The sequence below is a fragment of the Ursus arctos genome, unplaced genomic scaffold (assembly GCF_023065955.2).
Source record: "Ursus arctos isolate Adak ecotype North America unplaced genomic scaffold, UrsArc2.0 scaffold_22, whole genome shotgun sequence".
In the NCBI taxonomy this organism is placed as follows: domain Eukaryota; kingdom Metazoa; phylum Chordata; class Mammalia; order Carnivora; family Ursidae; genus Ursus; species Ursus arctos.
In genome coordinates, this window is record NW_026622897.1 from 4,624,881 (window position 1) to 4,640,844 (window position 15,964).

A 15,964-nucleotide genomic window follows, 5' to 3' on the forward strand; every position below is an offset into this window, starting at 1 on the left:
CACCCAGACAATCACAATTTTTTATTAACTGGTGAGATGGGTCTCGCAATACTTAGCTTACCAACCTCATTTCAAAGTTTCTCCAGGAGTAACTATTATCTTTTTATCTCTCTTTCTTTATACACACACACACACACACACACACACACACACACACACACACAGTTTGAACTCAATCTTGATTGGAAAAGTCCATAATTTCTGGCTTTATCAATTAAGTAGATCTGTGTCCCTGCAGGTTTTCCCTCCAAGCCCTAATCTGTCACTACGTATTATTCAAGTGGGTCCTGATCCCCACACACAGTCAGCACTTACTCACTTTGACACTGAATCACATGTCTATTTAACTATATGTATTTTATATTGTCCTCAAGAAGGCATGACTTGGAAGAAGATAGTATGGTACGGTGGAAAGATAGTGGTCATCATGAAATAATAATAAAGCAGTTAAAATTAGCGCTTAGAAAGAGTTGTTCATATTATAGGAAAAGCGTAAGAAAAAAATCAGTTTATAAAATAGTATATAATATAAAACACAGAGAGGTGGGTAACTGTTTTGTGTCTTTGTATTTTTTTTTATAATTTTACATTTTTTAAAATATGATAAACATGTATGACCTAGACAGGAAAAAACAAAGTCAAGAGACAGATAAGGCCTCGACCACAGCTCTGCTTCTTATACCTACGTGACCCCAGGCAAGTAATTAACATCTCGGAGTCTCATGAGAACTGGGAAGAGCTGCGAGGTTCGCTGTGAGGATGAACTACGGGAATGCACACTAAGTGTCTAACCCAGTGCTTGGCACAGAGAAGGTTCTTCAAATACTACTGTCTTTTCTGTATTCCAAACAACAGTGCTTTGTCCAAACATGGTGGTCAAAGAAAAAAGGATGGAAGGCTCCATGAGAATATTTCTGTTATCTGAAGTAGATCATCACCTGTGAGTCAGGAACGGGAATGGCTAACACAATGCTGGGAACTACACCAACTGACGGACAGTACTTCTAGGGACAGAGAGCTTGAGGGCTCAATTTGTGACGACTTTGCCCATGGCCTCTGCTCATATCACACTATATTTGGCAGAATAATGGCCCTAAAATATGTCAATGTTCCAATCTCCTATTTGCCATGAGTATAAGACCTCATCTGGCAGAGAGACTGCACAGACGCAGTTATTTATGGACACTGCAACGAGGAGAGAGCCTGCCTTACCCACGTGGGCCCGATGCATACACAAGACAGATTTGTAAGAAAGAGTCAGGAGAGTCAGCGTCAGAGAAAGACTGGAAGATCCCATAATGCTGGACTTGAAGATGAAGGAAGGAACCACAAGCCATGGAATGCAGGTGGCTTCTAGAAGCTGGAGAAGGGAAGGAAACGGATTCTTCCCTGTGGCTTCCAGAGGGAATGCAGGCCTGCTAACACCTTGATTTCAGTCCAATGAAACCCATTTCGTATTTGTGACCTCCAGAATTATAAGATAATAAATGTACGTTCACTTAAAACACTAAGTCTGGGGTAATTTGTGACATCGCCGGTAGGAAATGAACTTACGCACCAAGGGTCTCAAGAGCCCAGGATGTAACTGCCAGACTTTAACTACCTGTACACGAGCTTCCCTGTTCCCTCACCACAGGCTGCAGAAGGGACAACCTGCCGTCCTGCCAGAACAGCTGCTGGTCAGGGGCACTGTGAAGGCTCGGTATCAAAGCACACTCGTCACCACTTCGCTCTTCCTGCCTTGACCAGCCAGACGACTTGCAACTTTGCTATCGCTCTCAAAACATACTGACAGAATTATGGCAAAACATTTTATTGATGGTAAAAAAAGCAAAACAGAAACAGTAATATTTGAATTTTCCCCTTTTAATACTCCAGATATTTCTCCAGACTTCCTGTTACTGTCCTTCAGTCTGACGGTCTCTGGGTAAACCCAAATTTTCCTTGACATGGACTTTCCTCAGTTTTAAAAATCCCTAAACATGCTTTTCAATTACAGCTACCACAAAATTAAACTTAAAATCATATTATTTAAAAGTTCGGGAAGAATTCATATGAAATCTCAATAAAATAGCCTTGTGAAAAATGAATACTTTCCCTGACAAGTTAGTTAGTAACGTGCAACTGCTCTGCAATGAACATACAGATTTCCCGTGTATATTTCCATGAACTTCCCACAGACTTCACACAAAGAAATCAAGATCCAGAAAGGAAACAAAATGGGCATAAAAACAGAAGTCTATACTCACCACAAAAAAATATAAGTCAACAAAGAATCAGAATGAATAACCAGTATGTAAATCTCTGCTAGAAGCCAAGGATCTACTTGGGGGGGAAAGAAAATCACCCCAACCCATGAAGCAGGTAAAACACTTTATGAAACTACCAAGGACACAGAGCTTGAAAAATAAGTTATAATGAGGTTCTTCCAAATAAAAGTAACATTAAAGTAAGTCAAGATTGTTCACTCTGTGCTCAGAAACACTTTCGTCATTTTAAAAAGAGTGGAAGGCTTGTTAACTTAAAAAGTGACCTCCTTTGGAATTATTCCTAATTCTCAAGTTCTCTTCACAGTTCCATGCACATAATTACCGAATCCTAAAGCTAAGAGATCGTCTGGCTCACTCCCTCGCTGCTGTGACTCCCAGAAACTGGGTGGTGACTTAGAAAAGGCAACCGCTGGTATCTCTGCAGTGCTTCCAAGTAAATACACAACCACCACTCCTGCATAGATCGGCTTCTCGTTTTCCATCTAGGTTGGGTTAATATTAAAGCCCTCTAGGTGTTTAACTCAAGTACTGTGCCCGTTCTGATATCTAGAACAGGTGCTAGATGGTTTACCTGTAAGAAAACTGCATATACAGGGTAGCAAATGGAAAATAATTTATTTCTTTTAAATTCCTACTTGGAAATATTTTCAAATGCCATTAAAATCATGTTATAAAAGACTACACAATGGCATTGGAGATTAGGGTATGAGAAGTGACAAACTCAGGTACAAGAAACGTGCCCACGTTAGATACCTTTTTCTACAGACTCACAGAAGACAGAAACGAAGAGGACATTTGTGGGGGGTTGGTTTTTGTTTTGTTTTTAAATGTATTATCTGGCCCAATTCACCAGCAAGTAAAGAGAGGAAGACTACAGACAACATTTTACCTTTGAATTCAAACTATCTTCGGTAAAGCAATGAAATTTCAATATTTTGACTAAGATACAATAAATGTTACGAGAAATCCTGCAAGTCACTTCCATCAGGAGTCTGGCTTTCCAAAAGAAGGAACAGAAGAAAATAGGCCAGTGTCATCTATTAGAACAAGGGTCAGCATATTTTTAAAAACCTTATAAAAGTTTTAATTTAAATAAAATATTCTGGACTTTGCAGATTATATGGTCTCTGTTGCAACTCTCAGCTCTGTCCTTGTGGCATGAAAGCTTCCAAAAACAACACAACAAAGTGGTGTAGTTGTGTTCCAACATGACGTCATTTGTACTCGCAGCAGGATGATTTAGCACAGGCTGGAGTGCCCCACCCCGGCCCTGGACCAGAAGCCCCCCAGGGCCCGCGCACCTCTCTGCTCTGTTCCACTGCGTAGAAAGAGTGCCTGGTAAGTAGCTGTCACTCAATAAGCAATTGTACAATCAGTAACTTTTTGAACAGAAGAACAAAAAGGAATCCACAGTTCTATCTCTATTCTACTGAATATCTATTTCTAGAAAAGAAAGCGGTCATTGCAGGAGTCCTCAACTCACGCGTGATGTATCTAAGAGTTGAGCTGCAAATCAAGACTAACTGTGAAGCCCAGTTAGGAAACTCCGCCAAGGAATGACAGAGCCATCGACTACCTCAACCACTGTTTTAAAGGAACCTCATAGGGAGGAGTCTTTGTATAAGGGAAGGAAAAAAAAAAATGAAGAGAAGCCTGTAGGAAAATGTTTCCCTCGTTATAATTAGAGTAACAAGAAGGCCCCTCTCACCACTTACTTGTCCCACAGAGGCTGCGAAGCCCATGACAGTGTGATGCTGTCATCGCCAATTACAGGCACGACAGTGGCACGGGGCCAGAAGGTCAGGAATCCACATTCAAAGAAGCATCTGAACAAATGAGCATTTGCTAGACCAAGTAAAATGAAAATAATTTCTTATTCATAGAATTACTTCACCTTTGGTCACGCAGCCAAATGGTCTCTTTCTCCAATAAAATGTGAAAATTAATGAAGATCCTAAACACCAGGATCATTCCTTATACAAGGGGAAAAAGATACTTACAGACTTTCTGATATCTTTTGAAGAGAGATCGATCAATTTCTTGTTCATGGACCATTCTTCATCGGATTCCATTATGGCTTTCTAAGAAATAGCCATTTATTAATGAAAAAATAGTTTATAAGCAAATACAAAGAGATAGTTTAAAAAATAAAGTAATACAGTGAATTAATCACAGGATATTATAATGGTAGCTCATTATTTCGAATGGGTTAAGGCTTTAATTTCTGTTATTTAAAATTGGACCTTCTTGATTTTTTTAAAGTCCTACCTTTAGCAAAGATATTATTTTACTCATTCTTATCCGTTGCACTAACTTCAAGCCCAACTTTACATGACAAACACAATCCTTAATAAGACTAAGCAATAATATTGAACATAAGTTTGTAAATATAAAAGTTCACAACTTCCTTATCTCAATCATAAAAATCTACTCAAATAAACTTGTTTAGTTTCACTACCCTTTTCCAAATACCAAGAGTAATTTATATGCTCTCTGGCAACAAAGCACTTGAACTATCTCTGGCCCTATAACAAAGAAGTAAAAATGTAGGGAGAAAAAATACATAGAAATGTCATTATAAGACTTTCTAGGCTAAGCAATAGAACTAGTATTTATGGTAAAGAAATATTTAATAGAAAAGACAGGATAATGAGTACAAAATACTCTCATTTTTGTACAGTTATCATTATTAATGAAGCAAATTTTGAACATAAAATTAACATTCAAATAAACACAATTTAAAAACATCAGATACACTGCTGTTCCATATTTAAAAGGCACGGGGTGTTGCTTGCGTTGGTGCTATAGGGTAGCACATTCAATATAAAGCTGAAGCCAAATCAAATAAACGCGTCTTTACTGATCACGTAAGAGGTTCGGTGTAGAAGTGACACAGCATCCTACTGAGTGCTGACATCTCTGTCACCCCATGTGAGCTGACAGTGGCTGCTCCACGTTCTGCCCTATTACCTCGCGCTGACAGTCACAACACCCCTGACTCTGTGGAGGAAGTACCAAAAACTTAAAAAATGGAAAAGAAGTCTAATAACCTCTCCCACATGATTCTGTTTAACACAGAACTAGCACGGGTTTAGGGATTATCCCACTCATTCTCCTACTTTAATAGTGTAATTCTTAAAATCAAATAGTCCATTGTTTTTAAAAATCTCTAGAGAGGGGCGCCTGGGTGGCTCAGTCAGTTAAGTGTGTGACTCTTGATCTCAGCTCAGGTCTTGATCTCAGGGTCGTTAGTTCAGGCCCGGCGCTGGACTCCACGCTGGGTGTGGCGCCTACTTAAAAAAATCTTGGGGCGCCTGGGTGGCTCAATCGTTTAGACGGCTGAGTCTTGATTTCAGCTCAGGTCATGATCTCAGACACCTGGGATCAAGCCCCGTGTCAGGCTCCACAGTCAGCAGGGAGTCTGCTTGACGATTCTTTCTTCCTCTCCGTGTGCCCACCTCCCCCTCTCATGCATGCGTGCACACCCTCTCTTTCAAACAAATAAAAAAATCTTAAAAAAAAAAAATCTCTACAAAGAAAGTAGATTTTCACCACTTCATTAACCTTAACAGGTCTTATAATCCTTATTGGGATGTACAGTCCACATTAATGAACTTGACCGTCCCATACTGTCTAAATGTTGCACTGGAAAGTCTTCCCACACCACTTCACAAACATGATTTCCTTTGAACACTGCACATGTTACGAACTCATACATAGTTCAACATGTAAACATTTACGTTAGTCTATAAGTTACACTGCATTCAGCTCAGTATCAAACCACGCTATTCAGTAAAAGCTGCCTGAATATTACAAGGACATTTAACTGACTAAAAACTCTGGTAATGTATGTCCAAAAACGTATGTCAAGGTTACACACTGGTTTCTTCTTACAAATAGCATGATGAGGTATTAAATACTAAAAGAGCAGTAATTTATCTCAGCAACTGTAACATGTACTATTTGTATGTAACTATTGTTTGGTCTTGTGAATTTCAGTAGGTTTTCTAGAATTAGGACTATAATTTTGACTTGAAAGTACTTCGAGGTAAAACCCTGATTTTTCAGTTGAGAACTGAGAAATTAGAAATTATAAATGACCATTTGACAGTTTATTCATACTTACAAATAAGCATGCTTTTTAAAGGTCAAAATCCCAAATTTCTCTCTACAGAAATTTGTAACACAGCAGAATTTTTTTTGTGTGCTTTACTTCATTTCTTTACAGTTTGATACAAGTATACAGAGAAAAAAATACAAGAAAAAAGATACCCATATTTGGAAAACAGCAAGGTAGTGAAGAAGTGCATGCATGCAAAGACTATCCCCTACCTTGAAATAGATGGGAGCCATCTCCCCCACCTCCCTCGGGAGCGGGACACACTCATAAACCATGTGACAGTGCTTCCTCATGCCCATGTGTGTTTCTAAAAACACGCAGTCCAGTCCTTTATCTTCAAACATCTTTACCAGTGATTTTCGGAACATCTGAAGAAAGGAACATGGCTAGTCAATAAAGCACTTGGAAAAAATACAAAATATGGAAACAATAAAAGGTAAACTCAATCCCCTTCAAGTAAAAAATAAGTAGTAAACAACGTTTAAATTCTGTACTGTTACCTTATAGTTACTTTACTGTCTAAATCTACTACATAATTTCACATATTTAAGAAACTTTTTTTTTAAATTGGAATTACTCTGCATATTTTTACGTACATATTGGAAATGGTTCCAATAAACTGAAATAAGAAAAGGAAGAGAGAAAAATCAAATTCTAGTAGTAAAATATGCGGAACTGACAGTAAAATCAGAGGAAAACATCCACAAGCCAAAAAAGGTCCTCCTAGAAAGTGGGCGTGGAATTTCCTGCCAACTGTCTGCCTGTGCTCACAGCATCTTCATCCGCTGGTTCCCATGTATGTCTGCTGACCCTTCACTGGTAACCCTGCACATTCAAGTGGTCCCCTATTTTCACACAGAATCATGTCCCAGCAAGTGTATGAAAGTCAAACATGGTAAAGTTGAAAAGTAAGAGTATTTTCTTTTCCCAAAGAACTCAACATTATTATAAAACCCCTACTTCTTACTATCTTCTACGTATTTATTTCCTTATTTATGTCACACTCCTAAGCCCAAGGGACAGTTGTTTGTGGAGCTCAGATGTGCAGTCCAGGATGTGCACGTGTGCTCACAGGACAGCCCGTGTAGAGCAGGATGAAGCCAGGTGTTAGAAGAGAGGGGACCAGGCTGAAGACTGGGCGCCAGAAGCCAAGTCCCCACCACCACCAAGGTGTCTAAGAACCGAAATTCAAACGTGGCCTTCCAGAGTGTCCTATGTTTGTATAGTGTGAGTATATTTGTCTAAGTAGGAGGAAGAAGCATTTTTTATTTAAATTTGTCAGCTGATTTATAACTTTTAAATATTTTAATTAAATTTTTGAATTATGATTGTAGATCACATGAAGAAAATACAGAGAGATCCCGTATACCTTTAACCCAGTTTTCCCCGTTACAAAACCAGTCCAGTATCACGACCAGGATACTGACATGGACACAGTAGAGAAAAGAGAGCAACTCCAGGCCCACGAGGATCCCTCCCACTGCCTGCTTACAGCCACACCCCCTTCCATCACAGCAGGAACCCCCAGTATGCTCTCCATCTCTGTAATCCTAGCATTTCCAGAATGTTATATAAATGCAGTGACACCGTTTGCGGTTGCTGCTCCTCCCTCAGCATTAACTCCCCGAGATTCCACCTGGCTGTCATTCAGACAGGGACGGCCACGTGGAGATGGTGCACAGGCTCCCCACTCAGCCTCCACTGACACCCAGAACGGGGAGAGGCTACTGTTCACGGCTGCGTAGGGGACGGGAGCTCTGGGATTCCACCAGGTCTCTGATAATCACTAATTACTGATCACTCATCACTTTTCTGTTTTGTATTCATTTTATAAAATAAGAGCAAGTAGAAAAATAAATCAAATAATTGTAACTTGAGTCAACTAGAAAGATACCTAGTAAGCAACGGTTACAGGATTTGCTTTTCGTTTCTGACCTCCGCTCCACTTTATGTTAGACACTCAATCTGTTGTTAAACTCAGTCTTGGCTAACAGCCTACAGGGTTGCAGATTTTCCACCTATAATCTCATGATAAGGTGACCGTGAGATAAATTATTATAGATGATTAAAGATGATTGTTTCCCCTTTTAAAAATTCTCTGACGTTGGTACTATATAAAATTAAATTAATGGAGAAAATGCACACACAACTGAGATTAAATTATGATAAAAAATAATAAAATATAAACTACTGGCATAGATATCTACATGGTAAAACTGATGATTCAAATTTTGCAGCTGCCAAGGCCTTAATCTGATTTCTGCAGATAAAAAACCCCTCCCCAAGAAAGCTGTTTTCATTAAACTGTTTCACTTTCCTCTTCCTGAGCAAACAAAAAAAGACTAAACTTCCCAGCCTGCCTGGGACTTAGGAGGGGATATATTTAACGCTGGGCAATGGAATACACACAGAAATGATAGTGCCACTTGTGTGACAAGTGGCTTATGTGTCACTTGAAACAGTTAAGTGGTAGTGTGCCTTTTTGTATTCATTTTCTTTCATCCAAGGGGCTGAAAGAAAAGGACTCCACCACAGGAGAGCCTTCTCATGGAAGGAGCCTGGATACCTGACTTTATGTCTAGAAGCGATCTGCCTTGGAGAACTGCCCAAACAACACTGGAATACGACATAAGAAACTAACTTTTGGGGCGCCTGGGTGGCTCAGTCGGTGAAGCATCTGCCTTCGGCTCAGGTCATGATCCCAGGGACCTGGGATCGAGCCCCCTTCAGGCTCCCTGCTCAGCAGGAAGTCTGCTGGGTGGGGGGGATGCCCTCTCTTCCTCTGCCCCTCCGCCCCGTACTCGCATGCTCTCTCTCTCTCTCAAATACATAAATAAATCTTAAAAAAGAAAGAAAAGAAATGAACTCTTGCTGTCTCAAGCACTGTGAGTTAGGTTTTGTTGCAACAGCAGTGAAGAATAGTAAGATGGGCAATCCACGGACATCAGTGATACCCCCGAAACCGCTGATGAACCAGGAAGTGACAAGAGTTAACCGCATTCTTCCCTCTACTCAACTCCATGTCCCAACAGTTACCTTCACAGGCCTAATAGCACATGCACAAAAAGATTAAAACACAAAACCAAACAGGAAAATATAACTGGTTCTATAACATAGGTTTTTAGATTGTCTCTATTTTGTTAATTGTTACTACGTTTCTGAATTTTTATTATGAATATTTTCAATTAATTGTTATTTATTTCATTACCTAGTTTTGTGCTAAGATAATGTTATATGCTAGAAAAAGGAAAATGAGGGGCACCTGGGTGGCTCAGTGGGTTAAGTGTCTGCATTCAGCTTGAGTCATGATCCCAGAGTCCTGGGATCAGCCCTGGGTCTGACTCCCTGCTCAGTGGAGAGCCTGCTTCTTCCTGTGCCCCTCCCCCAACACATGCACATGCATGTGCGCTCTCTCTCTCTCCCCCCAAATAAATAAAATCTTTTGGAAAAAAAGAAAAAGGAAAATCAGTACTAGAGTAGAACTACATATTTGAAAACTAAGTTTTTTTGAAGAGGTAGAAAGTGGATAAAAAGCAGCAGCAGCAACAACAATGTAAATTTAACTAATCCGAACACATCTCACAAACCTCCTGACTTCATGTTTCCTCACAGCCCTTTCCTGCATTAACTGTTTGGATGCTCGTTCTAGACACTCTGGACAATAGTGAAGACGACAAACTCCAGATGTCATGAATTAAAAATGAAAACTTGAAAGACCTAAATTAGTAGTGATACAAGAATAGGTCAGTATTATATATAAACATCATTTGAATAGTTTCAAGGAGGACACACACACACAAAGTACTTCTTCTCTCTGCATATAGAAGCCTTTAATTTAAAAATACGAGTTTAACGACATAATTTCAGGTTATCCACTCCCCTAAAGCAGGATTTTCTGGAAGCTCAATATAACACATACACTATACATATTTAAATAATATTTATTCTTTAAGTTATATGATAAGCAAACACAGAAGAAAGTTTTTTAGTTCATTATTTAAGACACCAAAACTATTTTATGCTTCAGAGCAACACAGATACCCCATGTTATGGGGATGCCATAAAATCCCCAAATTTCTAGTAGAAAAAGTTGCATCCATTGGGTAATCACTATTTTCCACATTTCTAACCTATGACTATTCACCCAAGTGCCATTCCCCATTTAGTTAAACACATCTAGACTAAAATATCTTACAATATATTTAAGTAAACTATACTACAACGTGTTGAAATTCTTAATTTGTAAAAGTCACATTACAACAATTCAGGTAAATATTAAGTACAAAATTTTGAAATGAAAATTAAAGTATTTTACTTGAAAATATCAAAGCTACTTAGGATTGATCATGTAATATTAACACTATAATTTATTCAAGTTTTCTAAATAGAAGATGTCTAAAAGATGGAGTTATTCCAAATAAATATTATGAGATACAATACCACATATATATTTAACTCTACACCCTTCATGGAGTGACCACCAAAAATGACATTAAAGTAATTTTTAAAACAGTCCAAACTTACGAGAACAGAAAGAATGAGAAAAGATTCACTGAAAATCAGATCCCCCCCATAGTATCTGACTTTGACACTGGAAAGCTGGTTCATGCGCGGGTGGAGTGTGGTGGGGGGTGGTTAGCAGGGAGGGTCCAAAGAAGGAAGCCTCCTGCCCTGCGGAACCCTCAGAAGGCTCAGGAGTTGGCAGCAAGTAGTTACAGAAGTAGATGAAGATGTAGCAAAGAGCAAATGGCATGGATGAAAGTCTTTGAAAAAAGCAATTAACACGCCGGTACCCTCCTGGACCCTGGCAGAACACTACAGGATTCTTCTTTGGAAAAGGTACAAATAAGGTTGCTGGGCTGAGAAAAGCAGACGCAGCTGAGAGTATACAGTCTGAAAACAGGAGATGTTACGTAGGATTCAAAATTCTGCCACCCCAGCCTTCTTCCCCAACTCAGCTGCCAGAACGCTAGCAAGCATGAGATGTACTTGGTTAGAGACAGAAAGAGTGGTCTCCGGGGAGTCTGATCGCCCCACGAAACACACCTAACAGTCCAGTACTGGAGGCTTCCCAGTGAAATGGCCCCATCACACCACTCGGCAGTGAAGCCACTGCAGATAATGACCTCACCGCCGAACCGCTCATCTGGGATACCGAAAAAATGGACCTACGGTGTCTGACTATAACATAAGTTCAAACACATCTGTCAAACTGATAAGAATAACTTTGGGGTGCCTGGGTGGCTCAGTCGTTGGGCATCTGCCTTCGGCTCAGGGCGTGATCCCGGCGTTATGGGGTCGAGCCCCACGTCAGGCTCCTCCACTGGGAGCCTGCTTCTTCCTCTCCCACTCCCCCTGCTTGTGTTCCCTCTCTCGCTGGCTGTCTCTGTCGGATAAATAAATAAAATCTTAAAAAAAAAAAAAAAACTGATAACTTTAAGGGGGACCTAAGTTTCACTATATATAATGAAACTAAAAATTTGGCTCTTATTCAGTCAAAATCTGTGATTATTCCCACATGCTGTGCTGAAACTTATCTTTGCATTTTCTACTAAATAAAATCTAAAATTAAAATGAAATGTTACTAGAGGATGGAGATAAAAATCACTGAGAAGAAGTGGCTCTTTCATTTGTAAACAGTATTTTTTCCTAAGTCAAGTAATTTTTGTTATATATTCCCTAGAAGGGGCAAATAACCATAAGGATATTCAATAAGAATAATTAATTTGAAAATTTTTTAAAGGTATTTTATTTTTAAGTAATCTCTGTACTCAATGTGGGGCTTGAACTGAAAACCCCAAGATCAAGAGTCACACACTCCACTGACTGAGCCAACCAGGTGCCCCAATTTGAATTTTTGTACATATTTGAAAATAAGAACAAAAGTCCCCAAAGCCACATTTCTTTAAATAAGCTAGAATCAGATACTTTATTTGCTCACTATCTTATAGTAATTTATAACTTGTAAGAATTTCTTCTTTTATCACAAGGAAAGAGCCATAATGCTATTATTTATATTAAATAACTTGGCTTTTACTCACTCAATTTTCCACAATGCACATAGCTCACAAAAATCCACTAAATTATTATGTAATGTGTACGAGAATATACCATACCTTTGGGCAAAATTAAAGATTTTTATCTCTACATTTTTCATAACACCTGGATTATCTTATATTCACGTACTCAATATCTACTGAACTGAATAAATTTCTTCTTTATCCACCTCAATGTTTTCCATCAAGTAGCTTAATTTCTTACGGAAATATAAAACACACAGACTAGATTCCTGTATTACTTAAAATCTTTTTGGCACTGTATTTTGCTCTAAGTTAAATCAGTTTTGCATGTATAAATCGTTTAAAGACATTCCAGAAAAGTCTCAAAATAATCCTGAAAACGAAATTTGCATACACTTAAATTATTTACTGCGCTGGCATCCACTACTAGAAAAAAATTTTTTTGCACATCAAATGTATTTGTCCACATTCTTGCCCATACTCAGCCACAGACGCATTAAAAGAGTCTGTCCTTTACCCTTCACAGCATAAACTTAAAGATTACAAGGAGTAAGAGACCGAATTTCATAATATGCAGTCAAAATATCTTCTCTTTCAGCATCTTTGTCACCATGATTCAAAGACAATACAGTCTCTTCTGAAGTCTTACAGTTTTCACATTTTCTAAGTGGGGGTCCCTCTAACCCCTATTCAATTGTCAAGTATTAGAAAAACAAGAGTTTTCTTTCTTTTCTCTTTTGGTCATTATGAGGTCTTGAAATAATTCAGGAGCAATTTCACCCATGTTGTGTCTTTCAGTTTCTTACAGAATCACACACACACACTCTCTCTCTCCTTGAATTCAAAAGCTGGGCCAGGTTATAAAGGGAAAAGTATGGAAATAAAGGCTGATAGCAAAATCACAGAACAGAGCCCAACTCCATTACAGGAAAATATGGCAACTGCTGGATATGAACCTCTGACTTCCAAAATTTATTTTTGTTATCTGAAAATATCTTTCCTTTTGGCTATAATCGATTAGCTTACTGTGTTACATTCATATTTTTAAGTAAAAATAATTATTACTGTGTCACAGTTTATTTAGCACACAAAAACTTTCAGTTGTACACCTGAAATTATATTATAATTATAAAATTATAATTACATTTCAATAAAAATTTTTTTACAAAAGCTTTCAAAACATGGAGTACATAAGGGAAGTAAGATAAAAAGGTAGTGAGCGGTGAAAACCCCATGATCCACAGGTGTACACAACCAGGGAAATGTGTGCGTATGTGTAAGTTCAGAAAGTAAAATTGCTGGATGAAAGTGTAAGAAACCCGCTGGAATTTATAACAACAGCTTGTAAAGACCGGTCATGAGCATTACTAGGGTGAGTGTGATCACGCTGACCTGAATTTCCTCCCAGACGTCTTCATCCAATAAGGTCGCTGCTCTGTGGTGCTGCAAAGGGACTATCAGGCAGTGTCCCTCGGTAAGAGAGCGGAAGTTGGGTAAACATAAGTAAACCTATGGAGGGAAAATTGCAAAGTGAAATGTTATTATATTTATTCTCCACTGTGACAAATGAGCCATGGGAAACATGGCGAATGTTTAATAAGGTTTACTTGTTCACAAGCAATATATTTTATTTTAATGTTTTTAAAGATATCTGATATTTTTCTAAAATTTTTAAAGGCCATGAAGATAGATTTTAATAAACTGGAAATTTATAGCCCTAGTCTCAATTTTAACTGTTATACGTATATCAGAGATTGAGCTTCCCCAAGGGCAAAATGAATGACACTTTATCCTTATTCTGAGAAAGCTTTTTGCTTCTTGAAACAATGCAATTTTTGGCAAGAATGAAACAAATACATGGCTTGGTAATGACAGAGAAGTCTAACTGGTGCCTAATCATCAGGCAGTCCTCCTCTCATTGGCTGTGCAAAGAGAATTAACGCAACTAAGACAGAAAGGAAATGTGCTCTGTAGGGCTTTACTGTTCTGGTTAAGTTCTATCTATTTAAATACATGTATTACCTACCAATTGGTGTTATTTTTTCACTGTACACAAACTGTCTTTAAAAAAAAAAGGTCAGTTAGTATATATGTAGTGAGCAGTGCTCATGAGGAACGTAAGTAATATTCTGCAAAGGGGCTTGATCTTATTTTCTATTATTTTTTTTTTGTTAGGTTTTGGCTAGAAATATTTTGTATGGCAGACAATATTATTTAACAAAATAATGCAAAATTTTAAAGCTTTGCTGAGAGGACAAAGTAGCAGTGGATACGGAAATTTACCTAACTTTATAGTAAAATCATAACCATATTCAAAATTAAAAACAACATCAGTACTGATGCATTAACTGTAACAAATTTATATCTTGTAAATTGCCTACTACTCTCAGATGTTAACAAGAGAAGAAACTGGACACAGTGTACGTGGAACTCTGTACTGCCTTCTTAATTTTTCTGTAAATCTAAAACTGCTCTAAAAAACAAAGCCTACTTAAAAAAAAGGTAAAGCACAGTGTTAAGACAAGCAGATAGATCTTTTATTTTTAAAAAAGAAGGGAGAAGGGAGGGATAGCTGATGATCAGAAGTTATTTCTAACTCTGTGACTCTAATTAGAGTACTAATATAGCTTCATTAATATATTTGCATTGAAGACATTAATTTTAAATATTAGAAATTTAGGGTGAGGGAGAATTACTGAATTGCTTTGAAATACTATTTATTGTTTCAACTTAATGGCAAAGTAATTCTTTAGAAACTCAAAATCATATATGATTAACTTAGGTAATAACTAAAAGGAATAATTTGTTACTGTTTATTCAGATGAATTAAATGACCTGTTAGTCAGATATTGTAGGACATGGAAGAAATTCCTTCTAATCAATATTTCAAATATTTCTACATTAAAATATTCCGACACAAAAGGCAGAACGTCAATGGTAGTTTTTAGAGCAAAGACAGCATAAAGTACAGATGGAGAAAGGAGAGGCTCAAGTGGTTTTTTTAAATGAAACCAAAGTACAAAGACGACTACACGAGGAAACAAACAGATGAGCCAACTCTTGGGAAGTTATAGGCAAAGAGAAGGATTTAATACCATTAGAAAAGACTGCCTGGAAAGTGTGGGTTACCGCACCGCAGAGGAGAACCACCAAGGAGAATGGGGCAAGGCAGGTCGTAAGAAACAGAAAATGTGCGTTCACTGGCCAGCCGTCTGCTTTCATGAGAGAACTGATGCAGCCCACACAGCAGGAAGCCAATGGCAGGTCCACACACTCAGCATCTCTGTGCCTCCCTGGACGCAGCCTGTCCCCAGAACTAGGGACACGAAGAACCCACTGGAAAAACTCCAAACGTCTCAAGTACAGGAGGAAACATTTAAGTGTTACTTTATATTTGATCTATTCTTATACTTTTAAAAGGTGGAGATCAGACTGAAGAGGAATGAAATATTTATAATGTCGTAATTACAAAAATTTTACTGTCTACGTAAAGGTCTGGGATATAATTCAGACAAATTAATACAAGTAACAGGTTATGGTGGGTTTTTTTTCGT

At 38.2% G+C, this 15,964-nt stretch overlaps 1 protein-coding gene across 2 annotated transcripts in view; it reads right to left on the reverse strand.

Moving 5' to 3' along the window:
* CWF19L2 (CWF19 like cell cycle control factor 2) overlaps positions 1–15,964 on the reverse strand; it is a 156,637-nt gene that overhangs the window by 15,448 nt on the left and 125,225 nt on the right. For both annotated transcript variants that reach the window (XM_057316733.1, XM_026505860.4), the window contains 3 exons: positions 13,803–13,919; positions 6,603–6,758; positions 4,271–4,351 (listed from right to left, as the gene is read on the reverse strand). In XM_057316733.1, the coding sequence (XP_057172716.1) occupies positions 4,271–4,351; positions 6,603–6,758; positions 13,803–13,919 (354 nt within the window). The remainder of the gene's footprint in view (positions 1–4,270; positions 4,352–6,602; positions 6,759–13,802; positions 13,920–15,964) is intronic.